The sequence below is a fragment of the Anguilla rostrata genome, chromosome 2 (assembly GCF_018555375.3).
Source record: "Anguilla rostrata isolate EN2019 chromosome 2, ASM1855537v3, whole genome shotgun sequence".
Lineage (NCBI taxonomy): Eukaryota > Metazoa > Chordata > Actinopteri > Anguilliformes > Anguillidae > Anguilla > Anguilla rostrata.
This window is the reverse complement of record NC_057934.1, coordinates 72875270-72900773: the sequence shown is the minus strand read 5'-3', so window position 1 is coordinate 72900773 and position 25504 is coordinate 72875270. Positions and strand designations below refer to the sequence as shown.

The 25504-nt window shown below is 37.8% G+C and overlaps 3 protein-coding genes across 11 annotated transcripts in view; 1 reads left to right on the top strand and 2 right to left on the bottom strand.

The window, feature by feature from the left end:
- The window catches only part of LOC135249380 (zinc finger protein 260-like), a 115519-nt gene extending 100998 nt beyond the window's left edge, over positions 1 to 14521 (bottom strand). The window contains exons 1-2 of one of the 6 annotated variants that reach the window (XM_064324958.1): positions 14357 to 14521; positions 10040 to 10234 (exon numbers count right to left, since the gene is read on the bottom strand). In XM_064324958.1, the coding sequence (XP_064181028.1) occupies positions 10040 to 10162 (123 nt within the window). In that variant the 5' untranslated portion in view covers positions 10163 to 10234; positions 14357 to 14521. Of the gene's footprint in view, positions 1 to 2005; positions 2271 to 7163; positions 9227 to 9604; positions 9797 to 10039; positions 10962 to 14356 lie in introns of those variants that run through there. The other 5 variants (XM_064324964.1, XM_064324962.1, XM_064324965.1 and 2 more) reach the window with 5 other exon arrangements.
- Positions 1 to 25504, top strand: part of LOC135249407 (gastrula zinc finger protein XlCGF26.1-like) — a 76508-nt gene that overhangs the window by 16899 nt on the left and 34105 nt on the right. The window lies entirely within an intron of this gene.
- On the bottom strand, positions 18389 to 22744 carry LOC135249423 (zinc finger protein ZFP2-like). Of its 3 annotated transcripts, none has more exons than XM_064325060.1 (3): positions 22491 to 22744; positions 21175 to 21268; positions 18389 to 21073 (listed from the first exon to the last, which is right to left on the bottom strand). In XM_064325060.1, exon 3 carries the CDS (start codon positions 21047 to 21049, stop codon positions 19559 to 19561), a length of 1491 nt encoding a protein of 496 aa, XP_064181130.1. In that variant the 5' UTR covers positions 21050 to 21073; positions 21175 to 21268; positions 22491 to 22744; the 3' UTR covers positions 18389 to 19558. The 3 variants fall into 3 exon arrangements, with proteins under 3 accessions (XP_064181130.1, XP_064181132.1, XP_064181133.1); XM_064325062.1 differs by having other exon boundaries at positions 21175 to 21265; XM_064325063.1 differs by lacking the exon at positions 21175 to 21268.

Here is a 25504-nt window from a genome sequence, read left to right as displayed (position 1 = left end):
ATTCATAGATTAATTTAGTGAACAACCATAAGAGTCCTGCAAGATGAGTGACACTATAGCGCCGTTGTTAATTTATTTAGCTACATCTTTAACTCGCTGTAATTTCACTGACCAGTTGATAGAGAAGTAACATTGGACCAGTACCAAGTTTTCCATCTCTAAAATGAATTCCACTCTCATGTGTGATTCAGTAGATACTGCTAAATGAGCAAACAGATATCTGGAGTTCCCTGCAATAGATTGGCAACCTGTCCACGATGTATTCCTGTCTCTCGCCCAATGCATGCTGGGACAGGCTCCAGTACCTCTCGCAACCCTGACCAGTAATAACCGGGTATAAAGAATAAATAATTGCGTTTTGAGCTTGTAGATCATGAAATTATGTCAACACTGGAGGGCATATTATTTCACCTCTAAAATAAAGAACTCAAGAGAAAGCAATCCTAACTAGAAAAACAAACATATAACTACACTGCCAAAAGTATGTGGACAGCCTTTCTAATTAGACGGTTTGGCTACTTCAGCAACACCCATTGCTAACAGGAGCATAAAATCAAGCATACATTCATGCAAGTTCCATAGACAAACACTGACAGTAAAATGGGTCGCACTGCAGAGCTCAGTGACTTTTACCATGGCACTGCCATAGGATGCCACCTTCCCAACAGGTCAGTTTGTTAAATTTCAGCCTTGCTACAGCTCCCCCGATCAACTGTACGTGCTGTTATTGTTAAGTGGTAACGTTCACAACGTTCTGTGGTAGGCCACACAAGCTCACAGAACGGGACTGCCGAGTGCTGAAGCGTGTAGCACATAAAAATCTGTCCTCGACTGCAACACTCACTACCGAGTTCCAAACTGCCTCTGGAAGTAACATCAGCACAAGAACTGTTTTAGTCAAGAGCTTCATGAAATGGGTTTCCATAGCCGAGCAGCCACACACAAACTTAATGTGTAATGCCAAGCGTTGACTTGATTGGTGTAAAGCACACCACCATTGGACTCTGTAGCAGTGGAAACGCTTTCTCTGGAGTGATGAATCAGACCAACAGGCGTGTTCCAAAACAAGTGGAAAGAGTGGGAGGCTATCATAGTAGCAAAGAGGGGTCCAATTCCATATTAATGCCCATGATTTTGGAACAAGTGTGATGTTCGGGTGTCCACATACTTCTGGCCATGTAGTCTATCTACAGCAGCCAAAATGAGAGGAAGCTTTCTGCTCTTTGCTGTCACACACTGAAACGTCAAACTATATTATTAGTCAGTGCATGCGACAGCAGCTACAAAAAGAGCTGGCAGCAGGTCAAGGTTAAACATAAAAACATACCGCATTGCCTCTTTATTGAAATTCTGCATTTTTAACTAGGTAATGTGCAAGTTAGTGGGTTAACCTCATGGGGCATTTGGAAACACAATGAAAACATTAGTTTTAGACATGCCTTTTGGATGCAATGCAGACTTTCCGTGCTCAGTACAGCTACTCTACCTTTAGGCTACTTATATTTTCACTTCTTTGGCTATAATGGTTGTCTGGTTCTCATTTTATTTCTTCATTTTCTTCTCTACCTTGTTTGAATTTTCTAATTATTTACTACTGTATTTACTGTGTAATCCTGTGTCCTGCTAGTTGGTTTCATTTTGCTTTTACTATTGTCTTCAAACGGGAAGCACTGTACGTTGTACTATATGAATAAAGCAAATTAACTAACACAGTTAAATATTACTCCTATATTTTTAGCATCGCTAAATAATAATAATAATAATAATAATAATAATAATAATAATAATAATAATAATGTACCTTGCCTCGGTACATTTCTGGCTAAACAGAGAAGTAGCTCCATGAAACCAAAAATTCTGAGATTATCCACAAATGTCAACAAATGAATTGGTTAGATGAGTAACCCAGGTAGCGACATGAAACAGGACCCTGATTTGGAGCTTCCTGGTAAACAAAACCAACACAACTGCAAAAGCATCAAGATTATGGTTTTAAAACACTTACCCCTATTGTTTGCAGACACTGTTAATAAACTAAATTGTTAGTTTATCGTTATGTAGTTCATAAACAGCAGCGCATGATCCCAAACGCCTGTTAAAAGCTGTGTGAAGCAAAAAGCAAATGAGTTGGAGGTTCTTCCTCTTTTTCTTCTCTAAATTTAAATGCGGCTCGCGAAGAAACGTGTATAGGTGCATACCGCCACCTACTGTACTGGAGTGTGTAACATCAGGGCTTTACATACTTCAGATTACACAAAAGAAAGGACAAAAAACTATGTTTTACTATCTAATCCTGTATCAGTAATGAAAATAAAGAGAGCCTTGCAGCACTCCCACATTTTCTACCACATCCCTAAAATCCAATCCAAACTCCATCCCCGTCCTAGCTCATATATCTTATTACGTAAAGTGTTCCTCTCTGAATTATATTTACCATTATATTTACACCTCATTATGACATGCGCGAAAATTTCGGGAACATTACAAATATCACATTTTTTTGAAATACACTTTGCCATTAAATAAAGATTTGAATTTAATCCAGCATGTCCAAATCTTGAAAAAGCCACTTCCTCTCTTCTGCACTTCCCTTTGAAAGCCTTCATCTTAATTGATTTCTGTATGCTGTAATAGTGTCTTCCTTTGACATCTATGTCCCACTTCTTCTGCCACAAATACCTCACTGTCTTTCTTTTTAACGATTTGGCCTCACCTTTTCCAAAGGGAACTTTCATTATTTCATCGTCATTTAATTTCAACGCTCTCTTTGCAATTTCATCTGCTTTCTCATTTCTCTCCACACCAACATGAGCAGGAACCCAACAAAATTGTACATTAATTCCAACTCTTTGTATTCTCAGAATTATCGTAAATATTTCCATCAATAAATCATCTCTTATTGTTTATTTTGAATTCAAACTATTAAGTGCTGCAGTAGAGTCTGAACAAATGACTACTCTCTCAGGCCTGACCTCTTCTACCCATTGTAATCCTAAGATTATAGTAACTATTTCTGCTGTAAATACAGATAATATATCATTAATTCTTTTGCATATGGCTACATCTGGTTCATGCCTTTATAATGTCTAGGCTTGATTATTGCAATGCTTTGTTTACCTACCAGACTCTACGTTACAGCGACTTCAATTAGGACAAAATGCAGCAGCCAGAGTACTTACCCACACACGCCGCTCAGAGCATATCACTCCTGTTCTTAAATCATTGCATTGGCTCCCTGTTAAATCCAGGGTTGAATTTAAAGTGTTGCTAACTACTTACAAAGCATTGCATGGCTTTGGACCTTCATATTTGCAGGATTTGATTGAACCTTATGTTCCCTGTCGTACCCTGCGTTCAGCTACTGCTGAACTTTTAGTGGTTCCTCGTTGCCGATTAAAAACAGCTGGGGGAAGAGCTTTTAGCTGCGCTGCACCGTGCCTCTGGAATTCAATCCCAAGCCATATCAGAGGTGCAGCTACAATTGGTTCTTTTAAATCGTATCTTAGGACTTACTTATTCTCATGTGCCTATTCCTCTTAGTTTTGAGGTCTTAGGTTATTTATTTATTCATTTATTTATTCATTTTTATTTTTTATTTATCTTTTATAGTAAAGCGCCCTGGGATGTACTCATGAAGAGCGCTATATAAGAGCTTATTGTATTGTATTGTATTGTATTGTATGAGATTCAGTACTTTTTTACATTTTGTTTCAATGTGTTTAACATGAGTTCTCCAAAAACATTTCTCATCAAACCATAACCCTAGATATTTGAACTCTGTTACCCTTTCCATACATTGACCATACAAGCCCCATCATCTGTATAAAGCGATGACCCAATATCTCTACCAACATTCATAAAAATATCATTTATCATAATGTTAAACAGAATAGGGCTAATAGCACTACTTTCAGGAATAACATTTACAAATAACAAAATCATCTGAAACAGCATCTCCAACTTTAACATGGAATGTCTGACTACACAGGAAATCGAAAGCCCAGTTGCATAGCCTTCCGCCAATACCCATTTTATGCATTTTAATCAAAAGTCCTTCTTTCCACATGGATTCATAAGCACAGGGGTTTTTACAGATTTTCTTTTCCCACTCATCTTTTTAATCACTGACCAAATGTTACCCAATTATATTCCTCTGCTAATGGAGGAGCAGAATTGCCTCCATGCATTCTCCAGGGATGACTTAATAATTTTCCGTGCCACAGCTCTCTTCCTTTGATAATCAGATTATATTGACTCAAATGATTTCTTAATATTCTGAATGCATGATTTCTCTCTTTTATAGCATTTTTACATTCATCATTCCACCGTGGAACCATTTTCTTTTTCCCATTCACTGTGCTCTTAGGAATGCATATTGATGCAGCACTAATAATCATGGAAGTCACTGCTCCTGTACAGTTATCTATATCACCCTCTATAGATATTCGTTCAGTGTACTCAATACAACATTCTCTAAATATTCCGTCAGCTATAGGAAAACACAATCTTTCAATTACGTTACCTTCCTGAACATACATATCAAAATTCATAGAGCATAATATCGGAAAGTGATCACTCCCTATGTTAGATTCATTCTTTACATTCTTTCACATGAATTACTCATATTTCCAGAGACTAAGGTAAGATCTAGGCATGAAACTGAATTTCTTGTAACATACACCCTGATACTTCTTCCATCATTGAGACAAGTAAGTGATCTCTCCTCAAATAGTTTTTCAACTACTTCTCCATTTGTGTCAGTATGTTCACTGCCCCATAGAGTATTGCGAGCAATACAATCTAAACACCATATTTCTCTTCTATCAACACTTTATGAGATCTCATGAAATATTTGCATTGACAACTTCTTACAAGGATTATACAAATTTACTAATTTGAGATCTCCTCTGGGGCTACACATTTCTATCACTATACATTCATACTCACTTGGAACATCTACTCTTCTATATGCTAAAGTATCCTTAATGAATGTTACACATCCTCCACCTTGTTTTCCAATTCTGTCACATCTAACAGAGCCGTAACCTGACATGACAAAGCCCAAGTGTGGTCATAACCATGTTTCTTGTATACAAATAGCATCAGGTACAGCTTCCAGATCAGCCTACAACCTTCTTGAACTCTTGTCTATTCGCAATTAAACTTCTGGCATTCCATTGGAGGATATTAAATACTGTGAGGAAACTAATCACCTTGAGACAGCCCATCATAATTAGAAGGGTTCAACATCCCATGAATCAGATCAACCTTAACTTCTTCAATCCCCAATATCTCTATAGCTGCCTCTACAATTGTCATGATTCTGTCACTTTGTTTCTTTTATTGCATTGCCACATTCACAGTCTTACAGATGGACGCAACAAAGCTGATTTTATCCACAATCAATGTGTCCTCATTAATCTCATTTATACTTGGATTTATTTGGTAAATGGTAAATGGACTGCATTTATATAGCGCTTTTATCCAAAGCGCTTTACAATATTTCTGTTTGTCTCTGACTTGGGGTGGGAGACGGAACCTCTATTGGTCATCTATTCTCAAACTCTCTTGCGCTATTCACCACTTGTTACTCTGAATCTGGCTAGCTTGCTTTCCTTCACTTTTTTAACTGCTTCAGCATAAGATACCTGGTTTGTTACTTTATATTTCTGCACCTCTCTAGCTTGCCTTTGAACAGGAGATCCTCCAAAAGCAGCACTGTGTTCACCGCCACAGGTGCAACATTTGATTTTTGCATCTTGATCACATTTTCCATATTCATGTTCACCCCACATCTTGCTTCCTTACAGATAGACAAAGATAACAGTACGGATGATGAAAGAGGAAGTGTGGAGAAAAAACGAAATACCATGATCCAAGCATACCACCTCATCCGTGAATGATGGAGGGTGTTATGCTTGGCCTGTAGCTGCCAGTTGAACAGGCCACTGTCTCACGAGCATTGATGCACCGCAGAGTAGACAACGAATTCTGAAGTCCACAGAAATATTTTATCTGCTCAGATAAAACCAAATGCCTACAAACTCATTGGACGGCATCATGCAACAAGACAATGACCCGAAACATACTGCTAGAGCAACAAAGGGGTTTTTGGCCAAAAAGTGGAAAATCCTTGACTGGCCGAGTCAATCACCGGATGTGAATCCAATTGAACATGTATTTTACATGCTGAAGAGGAGACCGAAGGCAAAAAGTCCCCGAAACAAGCAGGAACTGAAGATGGCTGCAGTACAGGCCTGGCAGAGCATCACCAGGGAAGATACCCAGTGTCAGGTGATGTCGATGCGAAGCAGACTTCAAGCAGGCATTGCATGCAAAGCACATGCAGCCAAATATTTAAAATGATTACTTTATTCTACATTATGTTAAAATGTCCAATATTTTTTGATGCCCGAAAATGTGGGGGACTATGGACAAAAGATTCTATAATTTCGAAACAGTCCATCAGATATGTATGAAAATACACTCAAATTAAAGCTGACAGTCTGCACTTCAACCTCATTGGCATTGTATCCTTTCAAACTCAAAGTGCTAGAGTACAGAACCAAAATACCAAAAAATGTGTCACTGTCCAATGAATTATGGTGCTCACTCTATACGCATGTCCGTCTTGTATGCAGTCATTTTTTAAAATCATAATTGCCTCTCACAATCATAAATTCGATCAGGATCAATGTATTGGTTCAAAAGGCAACAATCCAATCCAGTCGATACAATATGTAAAATTGATCTGTATCTTTACGAATCATAGCAAAACATTTATGTCAATAATCTTATGGCGGCTTGTTCTCTAGAAACACTGCCAACATCATTGTTTATGTTTCCAATTGGACGCAATCATCACTCATGCTGGTGCCATTTTCCCTTCTGTTAAACCTGTCAGTAAGTTCTAGCACTCTCACCCTCATTTTGTTCATATCTGTACATTGTAACAGAATTGTGTTAGCAGGATTATGAAAAGAGTGCTTCCTACTACATTAGATAGTTCTGGACAGTATCGTAGCAATTTTTGTCATATTGCCAAATTACGTTGCCTCAAGAATCAAAATCGTTTTCTATCAGTGATACCCGGAGGTTCACACCCCTAGTTTCACCTGGATTTTCTGTCTTGTATGTTTTAGCCACCACACGTACACCATTAATTACATGTTTGTCACAACTTTTTATTTAGTTCAGATATCTATGACATTCTTTAAAGATGAAAAACTTCACATTCAGACAAATTGAAAATGTTCAAAATAATTACAACAGTTCACACCTAATGACTCAAATTTCGTTCTTGCACAATTAGTGTTATGCATTATGAGCAACATTAATTAAACTACATTTACACACAGGCCTAGAAAGGAGAACCCAGAAATGAACACGTCATAAAGGCCTTGGTAAGTGTACAGTCAGTGCAAAATTATTTAATAAACATTTCATATACAACAGTAAATAAAACTGTGAAACAATGGCCCTCAACTGCTATCTCTGAAAAAAACATACTGTCTGAAGTCTACAATTTACAATAGTCAGCATACTTTCCATATGGGTTACTCACAACTAGTTTCTGATGGAATTTTCTGGTGTTGAAATGAACATAAAGAACCACTGAGCTCATGACTTCTCACATTTACAATTTGTCCAATGGGGTAAAATTATACAACCTTTCAAGCATTTTTGGCAAAAATATAACAGATTTAAATGATGCAAGACTGACAAACGTTCCACTGAGTACATGTCAATGCCTTTTCATTTGTAAGAATTGTCTGGAGTTTTAATGAAAAGATAAGAAGGGGTTTTTGAATAAATTTTCAGGTGTTATTTTACATTGGATGAACACCAGAAACACTTCCTACACAAAATAGCCCAGATCACAAAGTAGGCTTTCATAAAATACTTCCCACAAGAATCTCCCACCTGTACAAACTTTTCGGCAGTCATTTAAAATAGTTATTTATTTATTTTCTAAATGAAAAACTAAATGTGTACGGAAGGCTTTTCACCTGCATGAATTTTCATGTGGCCACATAAATGAGCTCTTTGAGAAAAGCACTTCCCACAGTGAATGCACGTGTAGGGCTTTTCACCTGTATGAATTCTCAGGTGTCTAATTAAAGCTGAATTTGTTCCGAAACACTTCCCACACTGAGTACACTTTTCACTTGTATGACTTCTCTGATGTACATATAAAAGTTTTTTCGTGGAAAAGCACTTCTCACACCGATAACAATTGTAGGGATTACCTGTATGACTTCTCTGGTGGCGATTTAAATGACATAATCTGGTAAAGCACTTCTCACAACAAGAACACTTGTATGGCTTTTCACCTGTATGAGAACCCAGGTGGCATCTTAAATTAGATATGCGGGAAAAACACTTCCCACAGTGCGTACATTTATATGGTTTTTCGCCTGTATGAATTTTCAAGTGGGTACTTAAATTAGTCATTTTGGAAAAACACTTCCCACACTGATTACAATTGTAGGGCTTTTCACCTGTATGAACTCTCCGGTGAGAAATTAAATGACCTAGTTGGGAAAAGCACTTCTTGCATTCAAAACATCTGTAGGGTTTTTCACCTGTATGAATTCTCAGGTGTGTTTTTAAATCAGCTTTTGCACGAAAACGCTTCTCACACTGCATACACTTGTACGGCTTATCATCTGTATTAATTTCACATTTATTCCTGTGAATTATCTTGTTTTGAAAGGAACCAGCTCCATTCATCGCAGAATTTGTGAGATCACTCACTAAACTTTCATTGTACTCACACTTCATTTTATCAGACTTAAAATTAAAATCCTGCAAGTCACTGAAGTGTTCTGCCTTAAGATATCCTCCATCATCAGTCTCTGTTTTGATTTGGTCAGGATGCAGATGGGTTACATATCCCAGCTCTGTACTGTCTAGGCTCTCAGTCTTAAGATCCCCAGTGTGGGTGGAGCCCAGATCAGGTTCTGTTTTAATCAGTGATGTGTGTGTATGGTGTACATCACTGACCCCGCTGTGTGCTGTAACACACTCCAGTGTGTTGAGTCCTGCTGCAGCACACTCTGTCTCTGACTCTGCCATGTGGACAGACTCCAGCCCACTGAATCCTTTTTTCTGTCCGATCCTGTGCTGCTCAGTGAGCTCTGGTAGTGTTGTCTCAGTGTCCTGTTTCAGACCCGACTCCAGTCTGGATCATACTACTGCTCAAAGGTGTTCAGAACTGCAGCTCCTGGAGAGAAACAGGGAAAGGGATTTAGTCCTAACCAAACAGGTCCTACTGCAGCAGCTGACACATTCTTTACATTCTGCCGTCCTTCAGATGCCTGACCAGAATTCGAAACAATTCTGGAAAATCTAGTATGGGTAGCAACTCTTATGGTGTATAGGAATGTCATAAGGAAGTACTGGGACTAATAAACCAAGTAAATGTGCCAAATGGTCACTGCAGTCAGTGTAAGAGTCTTGACCAGCTAGATGTCAAGGCTGTAGTGTAGTAAAGGGGAATTGCACTTTATAACACTTCTGCTTCTCATGACTGATATTGTCCTTCTAATGAATGTGTTGCCCATCACTATTCAATGAGTTATTTCATTATGTTAATATTTACGCTGCTTTGTTGTTTTCCTATACAAATGCAAGAAGTAGACCCAGGCATTTCAGTGTTGAACTCAAGGATGCATATCATTGTGCGACTTCTGATGTGGGCGTACCTGCAGACAATAACATTAGGTTGGTCGTAAAAATCATAGACATATATACATATATGTGTCTATGGTAGAAATAGTGTTTATTACTACTAGCTAGCGAAACCGAAAATGTCTGAGGACGAAGGATGAAGGGGATTGTTGTGCCCTATCGATTCGAGCCGGAATACACAGAAGAAGAGCTGGCTAATTTGCAGGCTGATCGAGCGAGAGCGAGTCAGGAGCGGGCCGAGATTTAGGAACCACAGGCTATTCCCAGGACAAAAGGCAACTGGTTGTAGACATCCTATGTATCACAGACAGACACGATAGCATTAGCCAGCCCGCATAGTACCTACCTCTAGCGGTTCGACCAACGATGGGAAAACAGTGGGTACAGCTCCAGGCTTCAGACGGTCGACTTGGTAATCGGTGGCTTCAAAGTGGTTTTTAAGTCCTGCTGCATTAAGTCCATTGAGCATTACGTTTTAAAGTCCTCGTTTGCGAACTTCTTCGGCTGTTATGTTGGGGTGTCTGATTACATCCAGCCATGTCTGGCACAAAGGTGCATCGTGTGGACAACTATGAACATGTGCTTTCAAGGCAAGTTTAATGGGGGTATTATAACAACCGGGTACAATGCACCTCATTATTATTGGTCTTATATCGCATCAAACAAAAGAACGTTAGTTTGTTCGATTTCAACGCTAAGTTAACGGAATGTTTTGCTTCGCCTCTTCTCGGTTTTGCCGCGAAACTAAAATGAAGAAGAAATAACCGGAAACCATACTACTATGTGGAGTTACGCTAAAAAAAGAAATAGATCTTTCTTTCTAACGTTAGACACTTAAAATGAAATAATTAATTTAAAAACGAAGGGCGACACATTCATCAGTCATGAGAAGCAGAAGTGTTACAAAGTGCAATTCCCCTTTAAGGGGAGGCACCACCCCTTAATAGGAAAAAAAATTCCTTTACTCATATCAAAATGACATTTTACCAGTTGAATAAAGGCACAAATACATGGTAAAATCTGACCTGATTTTTTTTTTTTTATGTGATCAATAACTCAATAGTTAGGGCTTGTCAGAGGCTTTTGTCAAAATACAGTTTTTTAAAATAAATTCCTATAACAATATGTATATGCTGAAAAAAAAATTTTTTGACCTATTTTTACTGATAAAATAAAATAAAAATGAAAATGACAAAACATATCAAAAAAGCCTGTGACACGCCCTAGCTATAACATTTAAGAAGCAGTATGTAAAATTATGCAGCTGTATCTATTGTTAAAAGTTGAGTTAAAGTTGAGATAAATTGAATACCCAAAGGGCAACATACAGTTTTGAGAAAATGCCTGTTAAAGGGACCTTTAAACGCTAGTAGCCAATGAAATCAAAGAGTTCTGCTTGTCTTTCATGCATCCTCACAGTGACAGCAAAGGAAATAGCCACATATGCTCATTCTAGCAGTACGATCCAGGAAACAACTTTTTAACGATACATGATTCAACCAGGTCAGTTTTAATACTGCGGAGGCATTTAATCATAAAAGATGCTATCATAAGCTCAGTTTATGCTTTGTGTACTTGACGATGGTGTTGTATAATCATCTAAAGTAGGCAAACTATTTATAATGATCATTTACCTTTAGTTTGTTCATTTTATGAAACTACACAAGTTATAGAAGCAAAATATTAGAAAATAACAAAATTGACATATGGACCAAAATCATCGTTTTTGACGGTGGTGCCTCCCCTTAACCAAGGAATCTTAGGATAGTCAGACACAGATGGTAGATTTCTCACTGCCTAAGTTACTTGCCTAAAAGAAATTCAAAAATCGATACCAAAATCTTGGTAGTCAATATCAATACTAGGAAAATTCTATGATTCTCCACACCTAATTTGATACCATTCAAAGAAAGAAATCCTCCACTCCTTTAACAACTTATTCCAGTGTAAGATCACAACTATGTGATTAGAATGTTCTGAACTAGTAATTGAAAGCAACAGAGATCTAGAACACCGACTTATACATTTTGGGGAAAAAACAAACATTTCAAAAATCCTACTCTTCAAAGGGTTTTTAAAAACTACGTATCAATAAAAAAATAAAACATTGGCATGTAGCCTTCATGTATTAAACAGTTAACTGTGAACAGCAGCTTTAGACTGGCTCCTTCCTGACCAACCATCATTTAAGTAGACAATATTGGGCTTGCATTCAGTTATATATGTAGACAGTAGTGTATGACTGTGAGCTCAACATTTCCCCTCAGACTTCTCAGCAGGTAATAAACCTACCAGTAGTAAGTGCTTGTGTGTTGTTAGCCTGCATTGACCACCATATGAGGCGAGTACGTTAAGTGAAAGTTTTGGATGGTCAGTGCCGCAGAAAATTTGACACGCCCTGAATAAACGACAAAAGTCTCAGTAGAAGATGGGATTAAATCTTTAAAAAGTAAGATTTTTAGAATCATTATCGATTTCGCTTAGCCACTGTCAATGAGGCTACCTCGCTGAAAATTAATTAATCAACTCAAATATTGCTATATGCCTAAAAATACAATACATTTGATGGAACCCTATTCAGCATATTTACTGGATTTCCAGATGTTTCATAGATTAATTTAGTGAACAACCATAAGAGTCCTGCAAGATGAGTGACACTATAACGCCGTTGTTAATTTATTTAGCTACATCTTTAACTCGCTGTAATTTCACTGACCAGTTGATAGAGAAGTAATGTTGGACCAGTACCAAGTTTTCCATCTCTAAAATGAATTCCACTCTCAGATAGATACTGCTAAATGAGCAAACTTATATCTGGAGTTCCCTGCAATAGATTGGCAACCTGTCCACGATGTATTCCTGTCTCTCGCCCAATGCATGCTGGGACAGGCTCCAGTACCTCTCGCAACCCTGACCAGTAATAACCGGGTATAAAGAATAAATAATTACGTTTTGAGCTTGTAGATCATGAAATTATGTCAACACTGGAGGGCATATTATTTCACCTCTAAAATAAAGAACTCAAGAGAAAGCAATCCTAACTAGAAAAACAAACGTAAGTGCAAAAAGTATGTGGACAGCCTTTCTAATTAGACGGTTTGGCTACTTCTGCAACACCCATTGCTAACAGGAACATAAAATCAAGCATACATTCATGCAAGTCCCATAGACAAACACTGACAGTAAAATGGGTCGCACTGCAGAGCTCAGTGACTTTCACCATGGCACTGCCATAGGATGCCACCTTTCCAACAGGTCAGTTTGTTAAATTTCAGCCTTGCTACAGCTCCCCCGATCAACTGTACGTGCTGTTATTGTAAGTGTAACGTTCTAGAGCCCAAACGTTCTGTGGTAGGCCACACAAGCTCACAGAACGGACTGCTGAGTGCTGAAGCATGTAGCACATAAAATCTGTCTCGACTGCAACCTCACTAGAGTTCCAACTGCCTCTGGAAGTAACATCAGCACAAGAACTTTTAGTATCAAGGCCTCATGAAATGGGTTTTCCAATAGCCAGCAGTCCACACACAAACTTAATGTGTATGCCAAGCGTTGACTTGAGTGGTGTAAAGCACATCACCATTGGACTCTGTAGCAGTGGAAACGCTTTCTCTGGAGTGATGAATCAGACCAACAGGCGTGTTCCAAAACAAGTGGAAAGAGTGGGAGTCTGTCATAGTAGCAAAGAGGGGTCCAACTCCATATTAATGCCCCTGATTTTGGAACAAGTGTGATGTTCGGGTGTCCACATACTTCTGGCCATGTAGTCTATCTACAGCAGCCAAAATGAGAGGAAGCTTTCTGCTCTTTGCTGTCACACACTGAAACATCAAACTATATTATTTGTCAGTGTATGCGACAGCAGCTACAAAAAGAGCTGGCAGCAGGTCAAAGTTAAACATAAAAACATACCGCATTGCCTCTTTATTGAAATTCTGCATTTTTAACTAGGTAATGTGCAAGTTAGTGGGTTAATCTCACGGGGCATTTGGAAACACAATGAAAACATTAGTTTATTAGTGATTAGCTCATGTAAATACTACCATTGCGAAACCCTCTTGCAATTGAAACCTTCCTTAATAGTGTTCACCCTTGCAAAACCAGGAAATCTGATGAACACCATGACATGCCTTTTGGATGCAATGCAGACTTTCCGTGCCAAGTACAGCTACTCTACCTTTAGGCTACTTATATTTTCATTTCTTTGGCTATAATGGTTGTCGGGTTCTCATTTTATTTCTTCATTTTCTTCTCTACCTTGTTTGAATTTTCCAATTATTTAATACTGTATTTACTGTGTAATCCTGTGTCCTGCTAGTTGGTTTCATTTTGCTTTTACTATTGTCTTCAAACGGGAAGCACTGTACGTTGTACTATATGAATAAAGCAAGTTAACTAACACAGTTAAATATTACTCCTATATTTTCAGCGTCGCTAAATAATAATAATAATAATGTACCTCGCCTCGGTACATTTCTGGCTAAACAGTGAAGTAGCTCCGTGAAACCGAAAATCCTGAGTTTATCCACAAATGTCAACAAACGAATTGGTCAGCTGAGTAACCCACGTAGCGACATGAAACAGGGCCCTGATTTGGAGCGTCCTGGTAAACAAAACCAACACAACTGCAAAAGCATCAAGATTATGGTTTTAAAACACTTACCCCTATTGTTTGCAGACACTGTTAATCAACTAAATTGCTCGTTTATCGTTATTTAGTTCATAAACAGCAGCGCATGATCCCAAACGCCTGTCAAAAGCTGTGTGAGCCAAAAAGCAATTGAGTTGGAGGTTCTTCCTCTTTTTCTTCTCTAAATTTAATGGCAGATCGCGATGAAACGTGTATAAGTTCATACCGCCACCTACTGTACTGGAGTGTGTAACATCAGGGCTTTACATACTTCAGATTACACAAAAGAAAGGAAAAAAAAACTATATTTTACTATCTAATCCTGTATCAGTAATGAAAATAAAGAGAGCCTTGCAGCACTCCCACATTTTCTATCCCATCCCTAAAATCCAATCCAAACTCCATCCCCGTCCTAGCTCATATATCTTATTACGTAAAGTGTTCCTCTCTGAATTATATTTACCATTATATTTACACCTCATTATGACATGCGCGATAATTTCGGGAACATTACAAATATCACATTTATTTGAAATACACTTTGCCATTAAATAAAGATTTGAATTTAATCCAGCATGTCCAAATCTTAACCATGAAAAAACTACTTCCTCTCTTCTGCACTTCCCTTTGAAAACCTTCACCTTAATGGATTGCTGTATACTGTAATAGTGTCTCCCTTTGATATCTATGTCCCACTTCTTCTGCCACAAATCACTCACTGTCTTTCTTTTTAACGATTGGGCCTCACCTTTTCCAAAGGGAACTTTCATTATTTCATTGTCATTTAATTTCAACTCTCTCTTTGCAATTTCATCTGCTTTCTCATTTCCCTCCGCACCAACATGAGCAGGAACCCAACAAAATTGTACATTAATTCCAACTCTTTGTATTCTCAGCATTATCGTAAATATTTCCATCAATAAATCATCTCTTATTGTTTCTTTTGAATTCAAACTATTAAGTGCTGCAGTAGAGTCTGAACAAATGACAACTCTCTCAGGCCTGATCTCTTCTACCCATTGTAATCCTAAGATTATAGCAACTATTTCTGCTGTAAATACAGATAATATATCATTAATTATTTTGCATATGGCTACATCAAACTCAGGTATGTACACTCCTGTTCCTACATGTCTGCTCCCTGGATCATTAGATCAATCAGTAAATACTGACATATAGTTATAATAATTCATCTTCACATAATCTTGAACCAAATATCCAATGTTATCCACATCCCTTTCAATTCATTCTCTCTTCTGCTCCACGAGTTGTAAGTCCACATTGGGCATTGGTAATATCCATGGAGGAACATTATCCCACACAGTATTTGGCCCATATTCTAACCTACTTAAACCATATTCTTTTGCTGTTGTATTAATATTCCAACCAAATCCTTTACCTTTAAATTGTGAATATTCCCAACAATCACACAGCACATTTGTTGTATGTTGTTCCTCTCCAGATCCCTTTAACTTAACCCAACATGCCAAAGACAACTTTGAACGTCTTAAATATAATGGTAATTCATCAGCTTCCACCAGTAGTGCATTAGTAGGAGTTGTTTTATCTGAACCAATACTGAGTCTTAGAGTCTTAGAAATTTCTTCTTGCACAATTAGTGTTATGCATTATGAGCAATATTAATTAAACTACCTTTACACACAGGGCTAGAAAGGAGAACCCAGAAATGAACACGTCATAAAGGCCTTGGTAAGTGTACAGTCAGTGCAAAATTATTTAATAAACATTTCATATACAACAGTAAATAAAACTGTGAAACAATGGCCCTCAACTGCTATCTCTGAAAAAAACATACTGTCTGAAGTCTACAATTTACAATTAAAGTGCATTTCACATAGTAAGCACACTTTCCATATGGGTTACTCACAACTAGTTTCTGATGGAATTTTCTGGTGTTGAAATGAACAAAAAGAACCACTGAGCTCATGACTTCTCACATTTACGATTTGTCCAATGGGGTAACATTATACAGCCTTTCAAGCATTTCTGGCAAAAATATAACAGATTTAAATGATGCAAGACTGACAAACCTTCCACTGAGTACATGTTAATGCCTTTTCATTTGTAAGAATCGTCTGGAGTTTTAATGAAAAGATAAGAAGGGGTTTTTGAATAAATTTTCAGGTGTTATTTTACATTGGATGAACACCAGAAACACTTCCTACACAAAATAGCCCAGATCACAAAGTAGGCTTTCATAAAATACTTCCCACAAGAATCTCCCACCTGTACAAACTTTTCGGCAGTCATTTAAAATAGTTATTTATTCATTTTCTAAATGAAAAACTAAACGTGTACGGAAGGCTTTTCGCCTGCATGAATTTTCATGTGGCCACATAAATGAGCTCTTTGAGAAAAGCACTTCCCACAGTGAATGCACGTGTGCAGGTGTGCAGACTTCTGGAGGAAAACAGGTGAAGGGATTTAGCCTTAATGAAAAAGTAGGCCTAATATTAAAACTTTGCATATTATAATCCTGGTGTGTTGCACTGTATTTTATTTATTTATTTATTTTAATAGCAGCTTCTCTCAAATGTAGCCCACCTAATATTAAAACTTGTCGAGCCAGTAACATTAGCTACTGTCAATGGTCCATTCTCACAATAAGGTGAGTGGGTGGGTCGTGCCATAGCTGTTATTATATTCATTGATTATAACACAGCTGGAATGCTGTATTGACTAGTCAGAATCCAGGATCAGAACAATTTGTTTCATAATAGGAAATTTGACTACCTAGCTAAGGAGGTTAGATGCCAAATAGTATAACTGATAATATATTACTGTAGGCAAAATTAAGGCACTCTTAACTGGCTGCACAGCGTTTCTGATAGCGGCCAGCTAGTAAACTGTATACCATATCTACCTGTAAAATACTGTTAAAATTCAAGAGTTAATAATCCGAACACTTTCATTCTCATCCTTAAAATATTATAAATGCATCAATATTGTACATATATTTACTTTCGGAGGTAAATTCATTACTTTTTATTTAAAGCATGGCAAAACTTATATCTATTGTCGGGGTTTTCTCCAATTTGGTGGGAGTTTTTTCAGCCACTGTAAACGCGTATGTAAACTTCCGGTGTGTTTATCTAAATTAACAGGTGAAACTAAAGAGCAGCGTTTTCCAAATATTGGTGACACGCCCACAAACAGCCGATTGTGGGGACGCGGCGACAGGCGGCAGTCGCCGCGTATAGCGTGGCTTCAGCATTAGTGTTTACTGGCGGTTGCAGCAAGCTTTTGGTTTATTACCGCCACCTAATAATGTAATAATGTAATGTAACCTATTGGTGTGGAGTGATGTCCTAAGATTAGGCGTTGATAGGTACTTTGGGCGTGTATAAATCATTGTTTTGGGTGCGTCCAAATCGTAGAAAAATATGTAGTCAGTGTGACGTCACCCATCGACTCTCCATGGGCTAAATAGGCCCGATAAGCGCAGTTCGTGGGCGCCGTCATGGTGTACAATCTGGAGCTAGGAATGCACTTTAAGGACAGAAAGTCCGGTCGTCCACAGTGTGTTTGAGATTGACTCAGCACAGTGACGCAAACTGTCCCTGATTCGTCCGCAAAATACTTTTGGCCCAAATTGGCACGTGGAGACATTAGACAAAGAAAAAACACCTATTGCAACTACAGTTTCTTGTGGAAAAAAATTGACTTATGTATTTTGACTGTATTGTTACCGCTGACTTACATTGAAACGGGTGGCTGAAACATACTGGTGCCAACCGCACTGGCACTATTGAGCAACATCTCTCTGGAGGAGACAAGGTGGTAGTGGAGGAGAGGAGGATAGATTTTTTGAGCACTGGGGGACACCCCAGTTCCCAATACTCAAAAAATGTATCCTCTTTTCCTCTGTAATGACAAAAACAATGGACCTTCAAAACCTGTGGCAATCTGTTTCCGGTGTCATTTGCATGACTCGACCGCTTTACCAAAATTGTACCATGAGGTTTACACCCCTACTTTCACCAGTATTTGTTTCACATTTGGCCCATTTGCTTTAGCTACCACATGGACACCATCATTTACATATTTGTTACAAATTCAAATTTTAATTGAGATGCATATTAAGTTCTTTAAAGATAAAAAAACTTTACATTCAGACAAATTGAAAATGTTTAAAATAATTACAACAGCTCACACTCGAGTCAATTTCTTGCACAATTAGTATTATGAGTTATGTGCAACGTTAATGAAACTGCATTTACAAACAGGGCAGTAAAAGAGAAAAGAAACATTTACATGGAATAAAGACCTTGCATGAGCACATAGTATGTTTTGTTAGATAAAGCAGTTGAGGATGTTTGTTTCACTCATTATTTTTCAGTGTTGTATATGAAATAATTTTACACTATCTGAAGTCTAATGGTGAGCTTTAGCTGGCATACACATTACAGCCTCTGCATTTGCAGTAAAAGAACGGAAAGTCAATAATGTCAAGTTCATTTTCAGGAAACAACTTTGCAATACACATTACCATGTTTCTTTTGACAGCATATCCAAACAGTTTTCACATTGTTTGCACAAATCACACTGGTGTCAACTTTATCATCAAAAAATATCACCTTAATGACTCTAAGGAAAATGACACATTTAAAAAATAAAATAGGATCCCAGTTTGTCACTTTTCCAATTTCTTGTCCAAAGTACAATCAGCAAGGAATACCACAGGGGAACTACACTGCGCTACTATACAGGAAACAGGAAACATTCACTACAACACTGCAGATTTTAAAAAAGAATACATTATACGTGCAAACTTCAACCTGAAAATTCGCTAGAAAATGAGCACAATACATTTTTTTAATTGAAAATTTTTTAAATTTTTTTAATTGGAGTTGTTACCTAACAGTGGTGGCTTTGATGAAAAGCCTCTGTGGAAGAAGTCTATCTAGCGAGTAGGAAAGATTGTTAAAATTTTACTGCTGGTGATTGTGTGTGTGTGTGTGTGTGTGTGTGTGGCTGAAAATGATAATGGTTCATAACATTAAGAGAAAGGTTTAAAACACACATGAATAAGTGTACATGTGAACAATTGGATGAAAGCTCAACTAGATCAATTCTCAGGGGCTAATGAAATTACACACAAGGAAAAGCACTTTCCTCAGTGAATATATTTGCAGAGCTTTTCACCTGTATGAATTATCTGATGTGTTAATAGAAGCCAAATTTGTAGAAAAACACATCTCACACTGTACACTTCTACAGCTTTTCCCTTGCATGAATTCTCAGGTGCCTACATAAATGGTAACGCTGAAAAAAACACTTCCCACACTGAACACATGTGTACGGCTTTTCACCTGTATGGATTCTCTGGTGTTGAAATAAAACTGAATTTCTAGAAAAACACTTCCCACACTGTGTACACTTGTATGGTTTTTCTCCTGTATGAATTCTCAGGTGTTTAATTAATACCGATTTTGTTCTAAAACACTTCTCGCACTGCGTACACTTGTAGGGCTTTTCACCTGTGTGAATTCTCAGATGGATTTTTAAATTATATATTGTGGAATAGGACTTCTCGCACTGAGAACATTTGTAGGGTTTTTCACCTGTATGAATTCTCAGGTGGCTACACAAATGAGAACTTCGAGAAAAACACTTCCCACACTGAATACATGTGTATGGCTTTTCGCCTGAATGAGTTCTCAAGTGAACATTTAAATCAGATTTTATATAAAAACTCTTCTCACACTGAATACATTTATAGGGCCTTTCACCCGTATGAATTCTCAGATGGATGTTTAGATTGTATATTTTGGAAAAGCACTTCCCACACTGAGAACATCTGAAGGGCTTTTCACCTGTATGAACTCTCCGGTGTTTAATAAAATCTGAATTTGTAAGAAAACACTTCTCACACTGTGTACACTTGTACGGCTTGTCACCTATATTATGTCTCAGGTGTATATTTAAATTAATATGCTTCTTGCATGCATTTTTACATGTATGAATTTCACCTTTTTTTCGTGGAATTCTGTTTATAAAGGAATTAATTAACTTGGGTTCCACTTTCTGACAATGTATATGTTTTTTTCCACCGTTAGTATCTTTCTGTACAATTCTGGTTTGATTATTTTCATTGTTTTTGTCACAGTGATGATTTAAGTCCCTACATGGGGTTTGCAAATGATGAATTTCTTCTTTTTTACAGTGTGGATTTGGCTCTCCTGCACATTGCCCTGATTCAGCCTGGTCTTTGTGATCAACACCAGCTCCATTCATCACAGTATTTATGAGATTACTCACTAAACTTTCACTGGATTCACACTTAATCCTATCGAATTCAATTTTCACACAATTAAAATCCTGCAAATCACTGATGTGTTCTGCCTTAAGGTATCCTCCATCGGCAGTCTCTGCTTTGATTTGGTCAGGATGCAGATGGGTTACATATCCCAGCTCTGTACTGGCAAGGTTCTCCATCTTAAGATGCCCAGCATGAGTGGAGCCCAGATGAGTTTCTGTTTTAATCAGTGATTTGTGTGTGTGGTGTACATCACTGACCCCGCTGTGTGCTGTAACACACTCTGTCTCCAGTGTGTTGAGTCCTGGTGCAGCACACCCTGTCTCTGTCTCTGCCATGTGGACAAACTCCAGTCCACTGAGTTCCTCTTCTTTCTGCCTGACCCTGTGCTGCTCAGTGAGTGATCTTGATCTTGATCTTGTGGTGATGTACTTCAGAAAGGGCATTCTTCCACTCAGCTACAAAAAATCCTAAATGGAGCACACGAACTGGCAGTTGAAGTTAAAAACTGCATTTTTTAAAATGTAACTGAGACTTGGAATCACTCAGGGGGAAAGGAAGTTTTCCCCACCTCATAATACGCCCCCCTGTGGTCAGTCAGGCATCTGCAGGACTGCATTTGCGTTTGTTCCAGCTTTGTTTTTCTGTGAGAAAATGAACTCCTGCTACATAAAATAGAGGAAATCAGCAAATAACAAGACCTTGTACAGAGGCCTGAAGACATGGCTGGCCCTGGACAATTTCCCTCATCCATTCTTGTACCTGTCTTGGGTTTTGGAGTCATCCTTTAATTCTATTCAGTTGACACCATCAATATGAAAGACACCCAAAATAAATAAATAACTTTTCCACTAACAAACCCCATGGGTCTGACTTATACAATGTGACTCAAGAAGATGAATGGCATAACGTATTGGAGAATTATTAAAGGTTTATGCACCACCAAATGAAGCAAAACAGACTGCTATGTATAGGACAATATGCACATTCAGTGTTCTATTGCTTGAAATGGTTTGCCTTGGCAAACTTGCCATGTAAACAAAAAGTTCAATTTACAGACAAAATGACCAGCATCAAAAAAATTTTTTTACGCGATTCCAGAGGTTTTCCTGTATTGAAATGGGGCTAATTTTTTTCCAAGACAGCAGGCCAAACTGCAGAACAATACCGGGAAACACAAGACGGAAATGGTGTACAAGACTGCAATTCGGCACCACCATGGCAGGTGCAGTTAGCTGGTTTATAACTAAATGGCGTCACTTCCTATTTTTCCATTTGGCGGCAAGAGTTATGGCAATTCAAACAATGTGGGATCGGACAGCTGGTCTATCATTTAACAATGCGAACATGCTAAATTGGTATTTATTAACCCCAATCTCTGCTTGTTTTACCATAGCCCACTGCTTAATATACATGTTAACCAGTGTTTTCACCAAATAACAATTCCATGGCATTGTTTCTTTTAAAAGCAATGGCCGGGAAGCACAGAATGTGGCTACTTCGTTCAAACGTAACTGACTACCAGTTGTATTGCACAATATACCCAAGAACAATACAGATATTTCAATCCAATTAACAACATTCATAGGATTCCACACGTCCGAGGGATTGATTTTTCGAGCAACTGTAAGGATCCTACCGGTAGGCGCCACTGCCACGTTACTGTGTTATTAAATTCAAGGATATCTTTGTGAAGTACCATTGGTCCAATGCTAAGTTTTTAAACTACAAAATGAATTATACGATCACGTGCGTTTTAGCAGCTATTTCCAAATTAGCAAACGTATCTTGTGCAAATATAATGGAAATCAACACGATTTGAAGCTTGCTGGCAAAAACAAAACTAACTGAATTGAAAACATCAAGACTATGGAATTAAAAACTTACCCCTTTGATGATTACTCAGTTAATTCAAATCAGTTTTGCTTCATGTAATGTATTTCTCGGCGGCGAATGAACCCTACACGCGTTAACGCTGTGTGGACCAAAAGGCATATCATTTTCTTCAACAGTGTTGACTGAATCTACGGAAGCTCGCCACAATAAGATTGGAACTTCCAGTACAGTTTTTTAAACGGGTTTCAAAATAAAAGTGCATTTTACGTTTTAAACTATCCCCACGTTGAGATCTAAGGTTGAGTCTCGAGAGCTGCGGTAACAGTCTGCCCCTCATGGCTGGACCAGGTATGATTTTCTAAACATTTCCCCCTTTAGAATGTGATGATTTTTTTTTTGTCTATGCACTTTTACCATCTTAATTGATCTTTTATTTCAAATTTTTTATGCATTCTCTTTTCATGTACCTTAAATGCCTCTGTCTATGCATTTATGCATCGATCTATGCATCGATCTGCTACAACGTGAAGCACTTTGGCTGCATTTCATGTATGAAAAGTGCTATACAAATAAAGTTTATTATTATTATATTATTATGATGGCATGTCATTTTTGAAGGCAAAAAACATCAATATTTGTGCTCATATACTAATATTCCATCTGCAATCAAAATGTGCTTCAGATAATGGTTGAAATTTTCTATTTTTCACATTCTTCTCACTGGCAAGAACAAAAAAATCCAAGATGTATGTCATATCTAAAACCACTCTACTAACTGGACATCACCTCTCAACATCATTCAAAGGGCCCCCTTCCTATGGGGCTGTGGTGTGAATGCACATGAAGTTGTGTGTGTGAGCAGCAACTAAGATCAACAAAATGGCTCTCTCAGTAAATTAAGAATAATACTACAGCTTTGATGGAGAGGCTTGACTAACATTTTGATTGGTATTTGATACTCAGGATTCATATGCCCAGAAAAACAATAAATAATTTACATATTAGATGATATTGATGCTGAACATGTCAACAAGTACCAATGAATGTCAATAATGTTCTTGTAAAAAGATTACAAGAAGTCAAAAGATACCCTCTCAAGTATTGCAGCTAATAGCCTTTTATGCTACATTTCCATACAGCAACACTTGCTGGTTGGATTGGCAGTAGCCCATTTTATCTGCCATAAAGCTTACCCCAGTGGTCATATTGCTCAAAGGTGACAATTGATTAAAAACACAGTCCCTTGACTAATTTATTTCCAAAATATCATTTAGTTATTAAATAAAGCATGTCAATATGTCACAGCAACGGCAAACTCTCCTGAGATTGCAAAGGTAAATGTACTCATCTGAAGTGAAACAGAGAATTAGAACCTTTTGTTTACAGAGAATTAGAACCTTTTGTTTACAATATACAATTTGTCCTAGGAACTTTTTCCAGGGTTTTGCTACCACATGTTCAACCCAGTAGATTCAGAGGAAAAAGTATGAGGTAGAAACTATAAACAATCTGCATTCTTTAGTCTGCAGAAGGGGACTCAGTTCATACAATGAATGTTCCAAGACCCACAGAGGGGCAATCCATTGATTTAAGTTAGACCCCACCCCCATAAACATGTCAAACAAAGCCACAACTTCACACTTATTACTGAAAATCAGGCCTACTCCTTATTTTTTAAGTGTACTGAAAAATAATAAAACATTTTTGAGAATGTATTGAGTTGCTCACCGATATAAAATAAAATCAAGTTGTCACTGAACATGCTCTCTGCTGTGGAGTTGTTTTCACTGTCCTCTGAAATATTCGCTCAGATAAGTGATTTTGTCCAAGGCTTCCAAACACAGAGTCTTCTGTTAGACTTAAAATATATTTTTGCTGTAAAACAACAACCCTTTTTCAAAAGGTTCAATAACATTTTTGCCTGTGTGTAAGCATGCATACTGAAAAAGTTATGATTTGTTTATACAAGAGAAAAAATGTGCCTCCTTTTATTCAAGGCTAACAACCTGTCCAGCATTAGAAATGTAAAGTCATTGGCTAGAATGCTTTTCAGTTTCTCAATTGTCACTGTAATAGGTTGCCAATGGCTGGCTGTGTGCTCGGAAGAAGTTCTGCCCTCCAATTCAACTAGTTGCTTAAGCCCAGCAGGTCCTGTTGGTTATACTTCTTGCCCAGTATTGGTCAGAGAACATTGTAGGTGGGCTCACCTTGTCACAGAGAGTATATATAAACCAGAGATAGTAACATTTCTTATGTGCACACTACTGTTGGTGTGTATGCAATAGCAAAACCATTGTTTTCAACAACTCCATAGTAGTTATGAATTCCAAAAAGTGCTAACTCAGAGAAACATCAACAGAATGTTTTTCAGAGTTGGCACTTTTTGATACTCATAACTACTATGGATTTTGTTCGCTGGAACCCTTTCATGATAAGGACACCAACACCACCGTGATTCATGTTTTCTGGATTTCTAAAATGCATAGAAGGTGAGGATCCCCCACGTGTTACAAAATAAGGAATCATTGTCGCTAAAATATTGGCATTGTAAAATAGTGTGCAGAGACAGAAATGACAGATTTAATTATGTCAAACAGGCCTCCTTTGCTGCTGTAACAGCCTCCACTCTTCTGGGAAGGCCTTCCAGCAGATTTTGTAACATCTAAAAGTTGCTTTTATCTTTCTACTTTGAAGGCTTTGTCTGTGTTCATATAGCTAAATACCTTTAGGAGGGAAGTATACTGTAGATACAGCAAGAAGTACTGTAGCCCCCATCTGTATTCTCCTTCACAATATATTGCCACTAATATGGCCAAAAATACTGAAACAGGAAAGGGCCTTCCCCAAACTGTTGCTGCAAAGTTGGAAGCACAGAATTGTCTAGAATGTCACTGCATTAAGATTTGCCTTCATCGGAACTAAGGGGCCTAGCCCAAACCACGAAAAACAGCCCCAGACCAAGGGTGTCCAGATACTCTTGGTCATATACAGTATATTTTTTTTAACTAAACCAAATACATAAGTCTACAGCTATAAGCGTATACATTTTCTTAATTGCTCCAGTA